The following is a 19,366-nucleotide window of genomic DNA, read 5'->3' as shown; positions in this document are numbered from 1 at the left end:
TGAAAGCCATATCCATGTGAAACGCATGAGAGGGTAATATCCATAATCCATCGCTCAGGACAGAGGTTTTTTTTAAAGCCTGATGTCCGTAGAGTGACAGCAACATGTATCGTAGCTCTCTGCCCCTGTGGCCGTGTTTTTGTGAAAATGTTATTTCTCCCTGCCCATAGCTTTCCCTTCTCATTTGCAGTACATAAAACACACCACCCCTGCAACATTCATACACACAGACACAAACACATGCATAGTAAAAACACACAGACACACAGACACACACACACACCCACGCATAAATACATAGGTCAAGTGTCAGAGGTCATGTTGTGTCTGGAGAGGATTTACTCTTTTACCTTGATTTCTCGCTTCGTCTCTCAGTCTTCCACTCACACACGCACATACACACACGCACACATACACACACGCAAACCACCAAAACACTCTCACCAAAACACTCAGCCCACTTACCACCACAGTCAAGACATTGGCTGCTAATCACAGGGCTACTTGACAGACCCATTTTTCATGAATATTGAGCCAGGGTTTAGCTATCTAGTTATTTCATGAAGTAAGGAGAAATATCTGTTTAAAACAAAGTGATTAGAAACAGAAATTGAGTTGCTCCTGGAAGATGCAGTATTTTATTACTCGCCTAGTCATTCCCCAAATTTGTCTTTTGTTTTGTATGTGTATGCCATTTCGCTCTTGTTATTTTCTACGTAACAATGTCATATGTAATGATAGGACAACAATGTATTCAGCAAGAAAATTAGAAATTTGATGGGAAAAGGGATGTGTGTATGAACAAACTAAATCACCTCAATGGTTTATAAATAGTATACATAAGTATGTATTTGTGATTATTTACATGAATTTACCTAGAGATGGTTTTGATGTTTTGGCTACATAGATTTTTCTTTATTCGTCCATCGTCCAAGGTTTTACTTGTTAAATATTATTGATGTTGATTGTTGCTGATCAACAAAGTGAAGACCGGAAAAACAGCTCAGCTTGGTATATTTTAACAACTAGGCTACTATAATATTAAAATGATGATGAATGATAATGGTATGATCTTAGTTCAAAGGAGAGCCTTTGTGGCGGGTGTCAGGCTGAAGGGGTGCTGGGGTACACAACACAACATCAGCTTGGCTCTGTGCTAAGGCTCCAGAAATGTCATCATGGCTTCTTGTACTGAATAACTTCATGGGACCAAACCCATTTGTTTATGACATTGTTTTGTAGCTGGATGATAACCTGGACTATACATTCTATATATTCATGACTTGACTCCACAAAATGGGAGCTTGGGTTGGTTTGCTTTTCATAGGATATAAAATGTCAGCGGTTTTATGTGCGTTTGTTTTTGGACTAGAACCCAATATAATCATATGTATTTTAAATTCAACAACTACCTTATTAAAGCCTGACTAGGCCTTGATAATGACATTAATAATACAAATAGTCGGCAAAATAACTGTAAAACTTGTGCCGTTTATTATAACAGCAGGGAGTTCAGAAGTAAATTAACAACATAGGCATAAGAACCATGGTCTTAGTGTAATTTGATTAATCATAAAAAAATTGCAGTATTACATTTTGTACAGTGATGTCAAAGTCTGGTTATTCCCACCGATTTAAATCTTTTACAGAGTCGAACAATTTGCTATGCTTCATTCATTTCTGTGTTGTTCGAGGTTACCTCATGATGGAGCAAGGGCTTCATGCTCACTAAAACGTCAGATTGACGAGATGCTACAACAGTGCTGCTACAGCGGCCAGAAACCTCCTTCGTAAGTGAGACCTTTCTGATCGGGACCATCTCCCCCCCACCCCCTACTTTTGGTTATTCTTCTGGCCAATGTGAGTGAGCAGATTCTGTGCATTGATGAATCTTTATTGCTTCCCTGGCTCGGCTTTCAGGGTGAGCACACGTCGTCATGAATCAATCAGCAGCCTTCGTATTCAAGTGCAACATCAAAGACTTCTCCTGGGCGCTCCTTTACGTACTTGGATATGAAAAGCCATATTTCATGACACTTGGGGCTTTGGACATCCAATAGTCATCATAGTCACAGAGAGTGACTCACACTTTGTCCCGTATGCGGCCTTACGACAGGTGCACGTTTTCACAGTGTGTTGGTGGATTTTCAGGGTTGGGGTTAGGGTTAGGGTCTTCAAAACCTTTTCTCTTGATTTTTGTTTTTATACACAAAAAAAATAGTTCAAATTGTGCTTGTTAGCATTGATACATTCTTACCTATGGTGGAACTCAATCACCAGTCTCTATTCTTCAGTGCATTATAGAACATGGGCTGCAATTGGATGTCTGACAGTAAAGTGGGCTGTACTAGGCAGCTACATGGCCAATCAAGTAAATGTTGTCATAGAGATGCCCCACAAAGTCATCTGAAACGTTGTGGGCTGCGCGTCGCGTGTTTCTGATGAACTCCCTCTTGGACATTTTGTTTTTGACGTGGGGGCTCGTCAGGTCGATGGACAGCAGGATCAGACTGTAGCACAGGACGTAGACCGCATCTGAGAGGAGAAGGGAGAACAAATCAACAAAACTGACCATAGTGCATAAAACGGCTTCAACACTACATAAAGTACAAGGCAGTAAAGCGAACATATGCTCAGACATCAAGGTTAACGTGTGGTGCAGAGGCCAGTCCATAGGGACTGTTGGTACTGACCGGGGCTGAGGCCAAGCTCTCGAACGAGGGCCGGGTTACAAGTGCAAAACCTCTGGCTGAATTTAATGATGAGGGTCTCCAGGTACTCCCCCCGTTCCTCGGGGGCATGGATGTGCCTGAAGAAACCTCTCAGGGCGTTGGGCAGGAACTGGTTGCTGAAGTTGTGCAGGGTGACCAGCTCGTCCAGGACGTCCCGTCTGATTACAGAGGTTCAAAAGCAGGAACACAATCACAGCAGAAATTAATGTTTAATGAGAAGGAAGGAGCACAGATTCTACCACAGATGCTGACCCTATGATACACTTACATACCATCGAATACAAATAAAAAGTCAATTACCATACTTATAAATAGTGAAAGTGAAGTTGTGGTGTCATATAATTTGAACATTTCAAAAGTAAAACTGGTAAGCCTTCTCCTTTCTCACAGAATACATGTATATGTATTATGTGTGCTGGCACCTTTCATCGAGGTACATCCTCAGCATCTTACAGTTGAGCCGTCGGGTATAGAAGATAAACTTAGCGAGCTCCATGGGATGGTCCACCAGGATTCCTTTAGACATGAAATAACTGATCCCCTGCGAGGCAAAACACAGACAGGGAGAGAGCTGGAGAGAGAGCAGGGCTATCATGTGTCTTTTAAATGGAGGTCTAAAGTAGCCATAATCTTGCTCATGATCCAGATCGCACACAGGCTTACACACACACACACGCGCGCACACACGGACACACCCAGGTGCGTGCATGCTTGCATTTGCACACAAACATAAACTTGGATTGTTAATGCTCCTAATGTGTGACAAAGAGTCTTCAATAGTGATATAAATGAGGCATAACATTGGAGTGACATCATCACATTTAACGTAATACATGTGATGATTCATCCTCCCCTTCACACACTCACACACACACACACTAGGGCTGGGTATCACTAGGTACCCCACGATACGATACTATCACGATATTTTACCCACGATAACGATAATATCACGATACAGCGATTCTGCGATTATCGATATATTGCAAGAAATTTCACCCACGATACATCACGATATCTGTGTCACTGAAGAAATTCTTGTTGTTGTTAAATGTTAACAATTATTGTGTTCTATATTATATCTATGGTTCTGCTCGCCTTTGAAAAAACGGAGGCTCAAGTGCGCTGATTTGGAATGTCTGTATTCTTGACGTCATCAGGAATCTCAGCTCCTCCCCTTACTCTGCCTGGCCCGCCCAGAGACGTTGGCCCGCCAATGAGACTCGACCGTGCGAGCGTGTGTTTGTGTGAATACACACACTGTAACGCAAGTGTTTCTTGTCGGTTCTTTGACGTGTCTTGTATTTCCACAACGAGACTGTTGTGGGGGTTATCTGAGCCATGGTTGGGAAGGAATTGGGGGAAAGGAACTTTGGCTTTGACTGGCTGAAGTACATGAACTGCGACATGCCGCCGGTTGCCGCGAGGCACCATCGCCCGGCAGCGGGCAGCCGGCAGCAGGCAGCGCCCGGTTCAGTCGACTTCAGGTTGATGTGAAAGTGGAAAAACCAGAGACGTCGCAGAACCCGACAAAGTCGTTTGTGATTCATTATATCGTCTGGAGGCGCACACCGCTTTTGGCCGTGATAATATGCATTAAATGATATAGATTTCTATGTATTATATGATATTATTTAGATATAGAGCTCCAGGACTGTATCGCAAGTGTTGTACACTTCCTTGTTATTTGGATAACCGTTCTGTCAGACTCTCGTCTCTGGTATTTCTACAATGAGACTCGTATTGGGGGTTATCTCAGCCAAGGTTGAGAATGAATTGGGGGGAAGGAACTTTGGCTTTGACTCCCTCAAGAACATGAACCACGACATGGAGGAGAAAGGGATTGTTGGCGGCGAATGTCTCCAGCTTGAGACCCGCTGAGGGACCACCGCCGGAGGCGGAGGTGCCTAAGCGCTGCCCGGCAACGATCCCTTTCTCCTCCTTGTCGTGGTTCAGTCTACTTCACATTGATGAGGACGTTGAAGAACCAGGAATGTCGGAGAACCCAACGCGGTCGTTTGAGATTCATAATATCGGCTCACACATCTTTTGGCGGTTATAATATATATTATATGATATAGATATCTATGTAGGCTATATGATAATATTTTGATATAGAGCTCCAGGACTCCCGTGTGTTCTAGAATATTTACAGAACACGGCTAAAGGCTGTGTGCGCCTCGCCATTGCGATACATCCACTGTAAACAGAGCGAATGGTACCGTGGCTGCAAGCTGCTCAGGGCCACACCCCCACCCTCCTCCTTGACCTGCCTCGCTCCTCCTCATTTGCATTATAGCTACAGACACCAAAACAGCGCATTTGGGGGAAGCTCAATGTGCGACTGGCTCGGAGTGGCTGTAACTCTGCACCACGGCTGAATTTCGGGAACGTCTTTGAATACTGTGTTAGTTGCCCACTAATACCTATATTAAAGAATACATAAAATAGCATGTCATGGGATATCGATATTTGGCGTCAGCATATCGATAACGTCCCGCAAGACGAAATATCGCGATATGTCGTAGTATCGATATTTTGGCACACCCCTAACACACACACACACACACACACACACACACACACACACACACACACACACACACACACACACACACACACACTCACACTCACACTCTTGCCTTGTTATCACTAGGAACACAGGCCAAGGGTTAACCCTTTGGAGGTACCAGGTATGTGTGTGTGTATGTGTGGTGTGCGTGTGCGTGTGTTTTTCAAAAATTCCCAAAAGATACAGATTTTGGGTCACTGAAGGTTATTTAAACTTGTAGCTATTGGTGTACTTTGCAAAATATATGTTATATCATACAGCCTACTCTTTATTGCAATTAGCCTAATAGTCAACCAAATACAGAATAAAATATATAAGGCCTTAAAGGACATTGCTAATTAAAAGCTTCAGCCTCATTACAATGTGTATGTATGTTTGTATGTATGTGTGGTGCATGCAGTGTAAAACCTCATGAGCATTGCCATTGAATGTCAGACTGCCTTCATCCAGCTGCAAGTAGAGTCTCCTGTATGAAAAGCCACTGGGTAGCCTCCTGTTATAGATGGAACAGTGACCCCATGTGGACTTGCACAGCCTGGGAGAGACACACAAACGAAGTGCAGAAAAGCAACATGTTAAATTAGATTTGTCCTTTTTTACTCTAGAAATAAATCACCAATTTTTTATTAAAGATAAATTATATTAATGACGATGACATGAAAATGTTTGCATCATATAATATCAATACATAAAGCTATGAGCAATACATCTTAACAGCTTTAACATATATGGTTAATTATAACTGATTCTTTGGCCGATGATGAGTGAATTTAAAAAAATGAGGCGAATGAGCATGAGTCTTACCCCTGCCAAAGATATTCATCATGGCCCAGGTCCTGCCAAACACAGCCTGCCAGGCACAGGTCAGTAGCATTAAGATAAGACAGGATGGTGATGCTTAGTTCTGGCGGGAGCATCTCCAAATCTATAAACCTGTGCTGGGCCCTTCCTGTCAATAGATACGCAGAAATTAAGATAAGTCAAGATCAAAAGATGCATCTTTAGTGATTATTTATATGTAGAGACAAGTAATAGAAACATTTAAACGGTACCCTTTTGTGTTAGGAATAACTAAATTGAGTTTAGCAGCATAAGAGCCCGGGTTGATGTCAAAGCAGAGACAAAGCTATGAGGTTAAACCAGTGCTCTGTCTTGGAAAAGACCAAAAGTCTAAAGTTGAGTTATTCTCTTAGGGTGAATATATCGATTATTACTAAAAATGTAAATGTAATGCTGGTTTGTTCATACCACCCCTCCTGAGTAACTGATAGATATCAGTCCCAAGTCCATGGCAGTGTTGGGGGGGCCTGCTTTGGGTGCCTCCTTCTCTTGTGGCTGTATAAAAAAAGCATACAAAAGGATTCATTATTGAATATACACCCTCCCCACAATCATGTCACATGATTTTATTATTCCAACCATTGAAATTAAACTTTTCATATTACCCTAATAGGCATAACTAATGCAAAGAGAACAGAGGGCTTATAAGTTTCTGTATTGGTACGGTTTCTTTGTGTCCAACATTTTATGTTGTTTGTTAGTTTAAGCATTGTATCCAGATCAGGGTTAGGCTCTGGTCGCTGTACAACCATTTATGTCTGCTTAATGAGAAGCAGACATAATGACCCAATACAGTAGCATTCAGACCACAGTATGAACAGTTACATGAACAGAGAGCACTACGTCCATGTCAAGCAAAACTGCGATACACATGGCAAATGAGGCACAATTGGATTATGCCTATTATTCATATTGGGCTTAGAAGGAACATTTTGAAATACACTTATACACGGTACACACAGAGAAACGATGTATTTAAATGGTCCCCCCCTTCATTACACCAGTGTTAGTGAGAAACATGTGCATTGCCTTGTTCCCCAGCCCTCTGCTGCTCTCTGTCGGCCAGGTGGTCCACTAACTCCTCCTGTAGCTGCTGCTGTTGTCCTGCGTCCAGTGGCAGCCTCCACAACGCCTGACCCATCTGTGGACATCACAACCACCCCGGGAAATCCCACCATCAGCAATCAACTGAATAATATCTGGTCTAGTTCTGAACAGTTACGTTGCTATAAAATAAACTTCATGTCCCCGGGGAGGTCACCTAGTTCTGACCTCCCAAAAGCCAAATGTAGACCATAGTAAACAGTAGAGATGAACAGATATCTCTCCCATGCCATGATGGTCCAGATTAAACGAACAAGGCAGACCACCCGAGCCAAGTTAAACCTATCTCTAAGAAAAACCTTAATGCATCTATATCTAACCTAATACCTGAACTTAACAATCTTTCACTTAATACCTAAACTTAACCCCCTCTAGCCTAACACCTAAAACGAACCATTCCTTAGTACCGAATACCGTAATGTAACCACCTCTAACCTCATATCTAAACTAACCATCGCTAATTTAACACCTAAACTAAACATCTCTAACCTCATACCTAAACTAACCATCTCTAATCTCATACCTAAACTTAACCATCTCTAACCTAATACCTAAAACCAACCATTTCCAACCTCATACCTAAACATAACTCTCTAAGATAAAACATAAACATTTCCATCTCTAACATGTACCTAAAAAATGTAACCATCTATAACCTAATCCCTAAACTCAACCATCTCTAACCTCATACCGAAATGAACCTCATACCTAAACTTGACCATCTCTAACCTAGTACCTTATCTTTCTTAACCATCTGTAACATTGTTATACCATAACTTAACCATTTATAATCTTAAACCTTAGACAAGCCTTCACTATAATACCTTAACTCAACTATCTCTATCCTACCACATAAACTTCACCAGCTCAGCTCTGTCCGTTCAGACAGAATAGTCCTTTGCATAGTCTCTCAGGTAGGGCACCCTGCGTTGTAAACAGTGATGTTGGAAGTATCACCGAGCATGCTTGTATTTTTGACCCGTAGTCCCCGCCTCAACTCTTCTACTATTGGTCCAAGAGAAATTAACCATTGAACTAAGTCAGCGATTTGCTGAAAATCCTATCCATCATAAACTCACCAGGATAGCAAACGAAGCTAGTTTTGAACAGTGCTTTACAGCACTCTATACGTATTGCGTATTCTATTTATTAGTTCATACGATCCAAAGCCATAACGACACTTACCTGGGTTTTAGTGATTTAATTAATCCCTCCGCCGCCCCGACTGTCAACATCGACAGCGGGGAATAACGAGTGTAAACAGAAACAGTAGTTTGGTATTAGGCTCAGAGTGTGTCGGTCGTACAGTACTCCTGTTTTTATCCTGACTCCTCCTCTTTTGGATCCAATCTAAAAACATAATGTGTGTGTGTGTGTGTGTGTGTGTGTGTGTGTGTGTCACACACACACACACACACACACACACACACACACACACACACACACACACACACACACACACACACACACACACACACACACACACACACACACACACACACACACACATATTATTAATGTAAAATACTCATAAAAGATTTATTTTTATTCTACAATAAATAAAAAATAATGAACAAAGTAAAATCGCGTACCGGGGCGAAGAGCCGGTGCGTGCTATGACGTAGAAAGAAGCGCTTCCGGTTATTTTCACCGCGAAAAACAAACGTATTGCTGCGTCCGGCTGGGTCCCAACTGTCGCCTTTCATAGGGTAGGCCTGTACGTTTAACAGTGAGCAGCCTCTCTACATATCTGCCATAACCCAAGAAAGAGTGACGCTAAACTGTGAAACAACTAAAAGGCTTAAACGGAATTTAATCTTTCATTGCTTTAAAGGACATTGGCCCTGCCTCGACCGTTGAACGATGTCCACCGGTGATTTAAAAGGTGCTCTCCTTAAACTGGACTCGTTGTTGCGGGCTATGAAGTATCCAAGAGACGTCGATTACAGCGGGTAGGTCTGCAGCCCACTGCAGGGACATACAATTAAGTGAGATTTAAGTGCGATAGTTGGATTTGACATTATTGGCTGGACTCTTTAACTGTTATGTTCATGTTATGTTCATATATATTCAAGAACACGTACCTAGATTTTTTCCACTCCTTTTTTAAATTTGTGTAGTCTGGCGATGGTGTCAAATAGCCTGCAGGAAATAGCCTCTATCTATATATTTAGTGGGAGGCTGTAATGCTGTACTATACTGTGTAGACTGACTTGGTAAAGTCCCAGTGTCACCTGGGAGAGGGTCAAGAGTTGTTGTTCAAATGACGGGAGCAGGGCTTGCTCTCACCATGTCGGTGCCATTGGCAGGATTAGGATTTGTCATTAAGAGCATTGGAGAACGTTAAGAAGTTAGATTAGACCTATGAAGCAATGTTTTTTTTCCATGAAAAATATATAAACATACAGTACATCCATACTGTTACACCACTGCATTACGTCATCTGTCATTCTACTGCATATAAATAGCACAGTACAAATAGACGTTATGTCATTTTACTAATACCTACATTTAATTAGTAACAAGGTGTAACTGCAACACACCATGCAGTGTATTATCATTTACACAGAGACCACACATAATTGTCTGAACGTGCATGCCTCAGAGAGTGGTGAAGGTGGGAGGTGAGATGTCCCTTCTCCAGTAGCTGGGAGCTTCTGCTGATATTACCTGACTGCATCTGAAGTTGTTGATATTACACGCAAAACATGGAGCTGCTGCTGAAGAGTTGCCAACTAGCTACTACAAATGAAACGTCTATCTACACCTAAATAGCGTTTTAATGTTAACATAAGATGGCATAACTATGTATTGGGCTTTTTATATATAAATATATATAAATGGTTGCTTGTTGTGAGATTTTTTGGGGAAAAATGTACAGATTGAGCTTCCAAATATGACATAACAACCAACAGGGTCAAGGTATCTGCTGAGACCAGATCAATGTGCAAATTTGCCTTGAACTTGGCAGAAACATTTTTATTTATTTTTTGCAGTGGCGCTGACAATTCATCAGAAGCAGTGCGCCGCTGCTGAATGCATATAGGGGAAACACTGATATATGTATGTATGTATGTATGTATGTATGTATGTATGTATGTATGTATGTATGTATGTATGTAATATATATATATGTTGCTAGGTACGCGTCCTGCGTCCCTGACGCATTAAAATCTGAAAGGACGCACTAAACTCACTATCCATGCGTCCCGGGGACGCATCTCATTTTCCCCATGAAAAACGATACATTGTGAACATTAAACAACTCGTGTTTAATCACAGTTACTGGCCAAAGAAACCTTCTTGTGAGCAGACCGGACAAGCGCTGTTTCAACCCCCTGCGCATCTACTCGATGCAGACGTGATCCCCTGTACAAAGTATCGCGACATGCTAATTTAGCCGCTACCAAAACAACTAGCTCGTCACCGCTGATTTCATTTAAACAATTAAAAATACGAACTTCATAGTAAATAAACCCACGTTTCCACTGCTCGATGCTGTGCTCATTCGTGTCGATTATGTTGTAACGTTTAGGGGACGTGCTGTAATGAAATAAATGAAACATAATCCGGTGGTGGTGATGAAAACTACATTGAACGGCAGCCGCCATATTGTTATGCCCAAACGTCGCCTGCGCATACATCGCGCTTCAAACGAGATCCCGTTTTTCTCGTTGAACGCAGAGAAGAGAGAACGCAAAAATACCACCAAAGAAAAAGATTAAACCTATTGCAGGTCAGCAAACTATTGCAGCTGCATTTTCTGTCCCCACTACCTCTGCACTCCTCCCTGACTCTGATCAGCCCCTAGAGAGAGTACCTCAGCATTGCCTGTACCTACTTCTGCCTCCTCCCCCTCTACTGAGCCTGATGAGCCCACTGCAGAAGAAGTGCCTCAACCTTCTACATGTTCCTCCCAAAAAAAGCGAACTTTTCTGAAGCAGTGGCTCACCACATACAAATGGCTGCGCTTTTCAGATGACAATTTCATGTATTGACTATTAATTTCATTTAAGAAATAGAATAATAATAAAAAAGAAACACATTTTTTAAACTGGGGACTCACTACATTGAAAACCTATCAACATCACTGTATATATATATATTATATTATATTATATTATATTATATATATATATATATATATATATATATGCCTTTAGCCAGGAGGCAGGAGGCAGGGTGAAACCCACATTTATCTCCAGCCCCTGGTATCACTGCCTGGGGAGTGGGGATGCTGAAGCATTCTCCAGTCCCTCTACTGAAAACCAAACAACCCTTTGTTCCTTCAATCCCAGGGCACTGAACTAGAGGTTCACTCAAGCAATATCACACGAGAGGGAGTGCTGTACAATAAGCACGGCTGTGATTCGTTCGTAGGTACGAGGCCGCAGGCCGAGTGCCGAAGATAATCACAGCCGTCCTTATATTCAGTACAACAGCACGACCTCAAGTGTGATATTGCTTTATACAACAGTTCTACAAGCACCATTATTAGTTAACAGTATAAGCAACAAGATCATGATTTGTTTGTTTATTTATTTAATGATTTAATTGGCTCCGCCAACACAAATAGATCCGCAACTGGATTGGGACTTCACTGAACTGTTGCCAATCAACACATAAATAATAATAAATAATAATAATAAAAGATCGTTCTTTACAGCGCTTTTCTTGGTGCTCAAATATGCTTTACAAAAAGGAATACATACAGACTAGGGCTGGGCAATTAATCGAATTTCGATCTCGATTTCGATTTTAGCGTGAAATGATAACAAAACGAATATAATTTGATTTATTTTTTTCTTTTAATTTATTCTTTATTTTTTATAGAAAATGCATGCAGAACAGCTGGATACATATCTGTACATTATTTTAGATTTGAACATTTTCTTTTTGAACATTTTGTGTATTTTTTTAAACGTGAAATTTCAAAGTTCTCAGTTACAAATCTGGAAAGAGACATGCTGAATAAATACATCATGTTTTCAAACTCAAAAATAATTGTTTGAATAATCGTGATTTCAATATTGACAAATTATCGTGATTATGATTTTTTTTTTTCCATAATCTAGCAGCCAGTAGTTTTTTTCTGTACTTTTTTTCCATAAGTACAGACACCCAAACATAAGGCAAATAAACAACACTACAACAATAGACAACACATTAAGAGAGAGAGAGAGAGGCTGGAAGATCGCGGAGGATGATTTGTCAGATGTCTTAGGTGGTCCTGAAGAGATTGGAGGAGTGTATCGGAGTTTCGGATGGCTAGAGGGAGGGAGTTCCAGAGGGTAGGGGCGGCGATGGTGAAGGCTCTGTCCCCCAGGGTGCGGTACTTGGTCCTGGTGACAGGGGTGAGAAGGTTGGCATCAGCAGAGCGTAGGGGGCGAGTGGGGGAGTGGCGATGGAGGAGATCGGTTAGGTATGAGGGTGCAAGGTTGTTTAGGGCTTTTTTAGGTGGGGAGCAGGATCTTGAAATTGATGCGTTGGTTTATGGGAAGCCAGTGATAAACACACTAGCTTGCTACTTTTCAATCTTAAGCTACATAAAGACCCTTAATAAAAGACCTGTAAAGCAGTGTGATACATGTATAGTTATAAGTCCCAATGCTGTTATACTTTATATCAGCACTCATGGAATGCCTCTTGTCCAATCAAATTACTTGGTCGGAACGAACTGTTATATAATTGGTTGTAAGCATGTCTGGTCTTCCCCTCTACCATCTGTGGGTGCCCCGGGATCCATGTTCATGTTTTAATTGCCTTGGCATAATATGTGTCCTCCCTCCTTCTACTTCAAACAGATTTCCAGTGGATCTGGCTCTGGACGGTCCAACACAACCGTTCAGCTATTATGGGGCGGGTTTGATACGATGTCAGTTAAAGAGGAGTGCCCTATGGGAGCGCCGTTGATGCATTTTCATTAACAACGAAGATGGCAGATGCTAATTTCTCACACTTTGGTTCCTCTGATTACATTTTTGCCTATCCAATTGCATACAGAGAGATTTTGGTTTGTGCCTGTTCAGTGTTTCCCCCAGGAAATGTCTTCGTGAGCGGGGGGATGGGGCGTCAAGGTGGTCGAGGAGCGCGGGGGGGGGGCCACTGCCATTTCAATTCCATTCTTATCTTTATTCTTTGTAACTGGTGGAAGTATGTTTCCCTACCCTACCCTATGAGAGTTTTGTTCTTTGTTAATTAGAATTATTATTAACGGGGTCCGAGCAAAATGAAAAGTCAAGAACACACTGATGGAAGATATATAAATATGATATATATTTATGAAGGAAAGATGTTGATGTTCCCCTTAATGCCATACTGTGCCTCGGCTTTCAAAATGACTGGGCTGCAGAGCAATGGCCGAATGTCATGTCAAGCATGTTCATAATTGTCGAATCGGGATTCAAACTCTCAAACTAAGGATCACCAGTACAAGGAATTATCCCATTGAGCCACTGACAAACCTGAAATGTATTCTCATTCTCATGGAAAATGTCTATTGATAAGCACACATCCAGAAAACTCCAAGGAAACATTTCACAAATGAATTAAGGGCTTTCTTTACAGGAAATACCTGAAAAATCGTTGAAATTCTGGGGAAATTAAACATTTGTTGTCAAGAACTCTAATTGAAGAAATATTATAATGAGAGAGTTCATTATGAAGGAAAAATTGTTAACGAAGAAGTTCCCCTTAATGCTATACTGTGTCTTGGCAGTCAGATTCTTGGAAACTAATGAACCAGAATGTTGATTGCCTAATGAATTTCAGGTGCCTTTCAAATGAGTGGCAATGACAGAATGTCATGTTCAGCTTGTTCATAATGCTCTAAACGAGATTCGAACATTCAGCCTAATGATCACCAGTACAAGGCATTATCCCATTGAGCCACTGACATTCCTGAACTGCATGAAGCCTAATTTATATGTTGAAAGTGTCTATTGATAAGCACACACTATCAAGAAAACTCCAAGCACACATTTCACGAGAGAATTTAGGGCTTTTTTAAAAGAGTACAGATCAGAAAATTTGCACTGTTAATGGTATTCACCTAATGATAGCCGTATGGTAGTTATACAATAGCAAAATGGGTTGAGACTGGAGGTTTGGCTTTTCTATGAAATTGTGTGACATGTAATCATTTTTCGAGCAGAAGACAAGGGTGAAAAAGATGCATCTGATCTGATTTTAGAGATTAATATGATGAAAGAATTTTGAGTCCAGGTCAATCTCGTAAGGCGAAATAAGGCTAGTTCTTAATTTTTTTAAATAGAGCCACCTTTTGGTACAGTACTAACATTTGGGTTCATTAGTAGTGGGGGGTATTGGTATCTACCTAATAATATTCATATGTTTTTTTTTATACAATAACAAAATGGTCATAACTGCTGCAACTAAATTGGCCAATATTTCTCAAATGGAACTAAGTAAAACAAATTCTGTTCGATGATTTTTGTGAGGCTTGGTCTAAAGATTTTATGTGGCGATTTTGGTGAATTTGGTTTTATAAATGCGTCTGATTTTAGAGATTAATATTCTGAAAGAATTTTGAGTCCAGGTGAATCTGGTGAGGAGAAATAAGCCTAATTCATGATTTTTTACAATAGCGCCACCTTTGGGTGCAGAGCCACACATTTGAGTTCATGGGTAAGAGTTATTGGTTTTTGGTTATTGGTAACCATACCTGAAAATCTTAAGATTTTTCGACTTACGCTGCAGTATGCAGTGCGTCCACCCGTTGAGGGACAGCGTATCCCCTTGGTAACGACCTACTCCACCTCCTCCTCTCGCTTGACCCGACTGGTCAGAGCGAATTTTCAATGTCTCCTGGACTCCACCACCTACCTTCCGGGCTATGGTATTATCATGCTGCATTAGCATTAGCATGCTGCAGTATGACTTACAGAATTTGAGGGGCAAAAAATACGTTACAGAAACAATAGGGGCCAAGCAGCTTCGCTGCTCGGACCCCTAATTATAAATGAAAAAATAATTATGTATCTATTTTTTTTAATACATCAAGGCGAGGCCCTATTGTTGTTAAGGCGGTCGCCTTAACCATACATTGCTGGGGGAAACACTGGCCTGTTGATATCCCCATTCAAGAAGGAACTGTGAGGTTCCCGACTTATACAAATTTGCAAATGGGTACTGGAAAGACGTTTCGCCATCTCAAGGGTCTTGTAAAAAAATAAATAAAGTGTCCTTTGTATTTAGTGTACTTTTCTTTCATTACACCTAACGTCTTAAAGATCCCATGGCATGAAAATTGCACTTTCTGTGGTTTTCTAACATTAATATCAAGTTCCACTGGCCTACCTATGCTCCCCCAGTAGCTAGAAATTTCGTTGGGTTTAAAACGAGCCCTAGGCATTCTGCTCCGCCTTTGAAATAACAAAACTCAGACGGGCCGTTTTGGAATTTTCCCCATATGTCGTCATAAGTAGAGATGCCATCTCCCCTTTTTTGCCATGCCAGCACAAAGAATTTGGTCCGCCAATGAGCTACGACCGTGCGAGCGCCACACGTGTGTGTGTGATTACACACACTGTAACGCATGTTTTGTACACTTTGTTATTTTGATAACCGTTCTGCTGTTGGTGTTATGGCGCGTAACACGTCGGTTCTTTGACATCTCTGGTATTTCCACAACGAGACTGTAGTTGGGGTTATCTCAGCCATCGTTTAGCCCCGATGCCCGCTGCCCGCTGCCGCAAGGCACCACCGCCATGAACTACCCCCGCCCGGTGTTGTGCCGAATTTCGACCCCCCCGCATATTACGACCCCCCTTCGCGTGAACGCGCATTCGCTTATTGTCAACGCCCCATACTTTCATTTAGTTTGAGGCGCTCTTCCTTCCGACAATATTAGTCTAAATTAGTGTTTATATTCTATCACAACATCACAAGTTGAGCAACTTATCACAGAAAGCGATGGCATATTTTAGATTGTAAAGGTACGGCCACACCAACCGCGTTGCTCGCGGTAGGGGCGTTGAAAATCGGCATTTTTGCATAGGGAACCATTGGTCTAGGCGCGGTGAAGCGTTGCGTTGGGGGCTTTAGGCGCGGAAGTTGCACGTAATTACGCACGTAAACGCAGTACCGCGCCCACCGCACCAACGCCCGGAGTTCAGAAAATTGAACTTTCACCGCTTCAACGCGTGACGCTAAGCCACGGTAGCCAATCAGCGTGGAGCTTGACCCGACGTCACTGGCAGAGAGTAGTGAGCTTGCACAGAAGCATACGGCCGACATCTTTCTTTATTCTGGGTGGAAATAGTGACATAGTTACGCCATTACATGCGTTTATGGAAACATTTCTAGCGAGAAATGTGCATTTTACTTTCAGAATGTTCGCTCGGTGAATGTGAAGGATGTTTGGTTTGATAGTTATGACGAAGAGGGAACGCTCCGTTCACTTGCATGGACAGAGTCTCTGGTTGCTCAGCAACCTCAACGTCTTGGCGGACTATTTCTCTGCTGATCAACACTACGAATGCTGGAAACACACCAGACACACCATGTGAAGTTATTTAACCCGATTAGTGTTATTTATATCCGAGATTATTTAATCTAACCCGATCTAAACTCTATCATGCACCCAAACGCGGCGTTTGGGTTTCCTACCTCGGACTCCAGCGCAGCCACGGCCGACATCTTTCTTTATTCTGGGTGGAATAGTTACATAGTTACGCCATTAAATGCGTTTATGGAAACATTTTTAGCGAGAAATGTGCATTTTAATTTCATAATTTTTGCTCAGTGAATGTGAAGGATGTTTGGTTTGATAGTTATGACGAAGAGGGAACGCTCCGTTCACTTGCATGGACATGGACTCATCTAGCTGCGGTGGCGCGGTGACGCGGTGGAAGCGTTGAACCACCACACACCGGTCAAGCTTCAGGTTAGGCGCGGTACTCGCGGTGTCCAACGCGAGCAACGCGGTTGGTGTGGCCGCACCTTATGTTTGAAGACGAACACATCGCAATGGAACCTCCGACGGCGACGAGTCGACCCATGTACGCATTCACGATAATGAACTACGAGAGCACTTACATACGTAATAGTTAAAAGTAATACATTAATGCATTGTTATTTACTCATATTAATTTTGACAACCTCTTGGTAGCCTACCCTGGAAAGCACATTTAACTGACTGATCCAAAACTAAGGAAATCCTTTACTAGATACAGACTCAGTGAGCACAGCCTCGCCTTCGAGAGAGTGAAGGATATTGGATATATTGGATATATATTGAATATATCCAATATATTTTTTCGATATATTGAATATATACTGTATATACTGGATATATTCAATATCCAGCCAATTTAGCCTGCCATATTCATCACCCATCTCCTATTTCTTGTTTGCAAAGTCTGAGAAACGTATTGACGGTCGAGTGTTGAGTGTTACTGAAAAGACAACATTTTCTTCATTATGAAGTCTTTGGCTTTGAACTTCAGGTGACCATTCTCCAATTATCACGTTTAGGTGAGTGACAGCTCACAGGCCTGTGGTGGCCTGTGAAGGATATTGGATATATTCAATATATATTCAATATATATTGAATATATCCAATATATATTTTGGATACATTGAATATATATTGAATATATATATATATATATATATACTATATTCAATATCCAGCCAATTTAGACTGCCATATTCAACCCCCCCTCCTTTTTCCTGTTTGCAAAGTCTGAGACACTTCATATTTTTTGGGCTTACATCGTTAGGTCACGGGATGTGACTGTAGAAATTTCAGACGTGTAGTCACAACAGGGGACATTTGGCGGGGGGGGGTTGTATTTCGGCAGGCAATTTAGCCTGCCGTATTTCAACCCCCCCTCCTACTTCCTGTTTGCAAAGTCTGAGACACTTCAAATTTTTTGGGGTTACATCGTTAGGTCACGGGATGTGACTGTAGAAATTTCAGACGTGTAGTCACAACAGGGGACATTTGGCGGGGGGGGGGGGTTGTATTTCGGCAGGCAATTTAGCCTGCCGTATTTCAACCCCCCCTCCTATGTCCTGTTTGCAAAGTCTGAGACACTTCAAATTTTTTGGGCTTACATCGTTAGGCCACTGGATGTGACTGTAGAGATTTCAGACGTGTAGTCACAACAGGGGACATTTGGCGGGGGGGGGTTGTATTCTGCCAGGCAAGCCTGCCGTATTTCGACCCCCCCTCCTATTTCTTGTTTGCAAAGTCTGAGACACTTCAAATTTTTTGGGGTTACATCGTTAGGCCACTGGATGTGACTGTAGAAATTTCAGACGTGTAGTCATATCAGGGGACATTTGGCGGGGGTAATTTAGCCTGCCGTATTTCAACTAGGGATCGACCGATATATCGGTCGGCCGATATTATCGGCCGATATTCACGGTTTTTACGTGTATCGGTATCGGCCGATACGCGGCTGATTTTCGCCGATTTTTTTTATTTTATTTTTTATTTTTTATTTTTTTTTACTTGTTCTACCTCACCTGTTTTTAATATTTGTTAAATATTGTTCATCTACTTGTTCTTACTTGTTCTACTTCACCTGTTTTTACTATTTGTTAAATATTGTTTTTTATATTGAAGTTCAATAAATGTTTCTTAAAAAAAATAAAAAAAATAAAATAAAAAAATCGGCTCAAGAAAATCGGTATCGGCGTATCGGCGTATCGGCTAAGGCTGAGGAAAAAATATCGGTATCGTATCGGCCCTAAAAAAATCGGTATCGGTCGATCCCTAATTTCAACCCCCCCCCCATTTGGCACAGACATTTGGCAGGTGTGTGTGTGTGTGTGTGTGGGGGGGGGGCGTTGTATTCTCACAGCCAATTCATGCCGGCAGAATTACTCACTCATTCAAAATGCTCCCAGTGTTGATGCCTACCATGTCAATATAATGAACAGTACACATTATGAATATGTGTATGAATGTACATATGTATATGTATGCATGAAGTAATTGCAATTAACAACTTCTGACTTTGAGGAATATTCTAGAATAGACTTCCTTTCAGAAATCCTATGTAACATCAACAGATATCAAAGTTGAACACACATTACATTAATGAGCCCTACAAAAGTTTGGTGCAAGTACAAAAGTAGTGTATAC

At 41.6% G+C, this 19,366-nt stretch overlaps 2 protein-coding genes and 1 long non-coding RNA gene across 9 annotated transcripts in view; 1 reads left to right on the top strand and 2 right to left on the bottom strand.

Moving 5' to 3' along the window:
- Positions 1 to 1,471: 1,471 nt before the first annotated feature.
- Positions 1,472 to 8,602, bottom strand: fbxo8 (F-box protein 8). Of its 3 annotated transcripts, none has more exons than XM_060046790.1 (7): positions 8,434 to 8,602; positions 6,553 to 7,285; positions 6,109 to 6,253; positions 5,713 to 5,839; positions 3,155 to 3,273; positions 2,694 to 2,890; positions 1,472 to 2,535 (listed from the first exon to the last, which is right to left on the bottom strand). In XM_060046790.1, exons 2-7 carry the CDS (start codon positions 6,668 to 6,670, stop codon positions 2,348 to 2,350), a joined length of 894 nt encoding a protein of 297 aa, XP_059902773.1. In that variant the 5' UTR covers positions 6,671 to 7,285; positions 8,434 to 8,602; the 3' UTR covers positions 1,472 to 2,347. The 3 variants fall into 3 exon arrangements, with proteins under 3 accessions (XP_059902773.1, XP_059902774.1, XP_059902775.1); XM_060046791.1 differs by lacking the exon at positions 8,434 to 8,602 and adding an exon at positions 8,098 to 8,224; XM_060046792.1 differs by lacking the exon at positions 8,434 to 8,602 and having other exon boundaries at positions 6,109 to 6,663.
- A 31-nt stretch (positions 8,603 to 8,633) lies between these two features.
- Positions 8,634 to 19,366, top strand: part of cep44 (centrosomal protein 44) — a 38,227-nt gene continuing 27,494 nt past the window's right edge. The window contains exons 1-2 of one of the 5 annotated variants that reach the window (XM_060046788.1): positions 8,634 to 8,957; positions 9,083 to 9,200. In XM_060046788.1, the coding sequence (XP_059902771.1) occupies positions 9,112 to 9,200 (89 nt within the window). In that variant the 5' untranslated portion in view covers positions 8,634 to 8,957; positions 9,083 to 9,111. Of the gene's footprint in view, positions 9,201 to 19,366 lie in introns of all 5 variants that reach the window. The other 4 variants (XM_060046787.1, XM_060046786.1, XR_009524810.1 and 1 more) reach the window with 4 other exon arrangements.
- Positions 10,728 to 11,280, bottom strand: LOC132453663 (uncharacterized). Its single transcript, XR_009524761.1, has 2 exons — positions 11,129 to 11,280; positions 10,728 to 11,068 (listed from the first exon to the last, which is right to left on the bottom strand). It is a non-coding gene; the product is annotated as an uncharacterized LOC132453663 (long non-coding RNA).

This window comes from Gadus macrocephalus, chromosome 3, assembly GCF_031168955.1.
Source record: "Gadus macrocephalus chromosome 3, ASM3116895v1".
Classification (NCBI taxonomy): Eukaryota; Metazoa; Chordata; class Actinopteri; order Gadiformes; family Gadidae; genus Gadus; species Gadus macrocephalus.
This window is presented reverse-complemented; position numbering and strand designations above follow the sequence as displayed.

Excerpts from the sequence above, each read along its gene's own strand:
- fbxo8 (XM_060046790.1), bottom strand. The coding sequence starts at position 6,670 with ATGAATCCTTTTGTATGCTTTTTTTATACAGCCACAAGAGAAGGAGGC. Across the intron at positions 5,840-6,108 it reads GATGAATATCTTTGGCAGGG|GCTGTGCAAGTCCACATGGG; the intron begins GTAAGACTCATG and ends TGTCTCTCCCAG. Across the intron at positions 2,891-3,154 it reads AGGATGTACCTCGATGAAAG|ACGGGACGTCCTGGACGAGC; the intron begins GTGCCAGCACAC and ends CTCTGTAATCAG.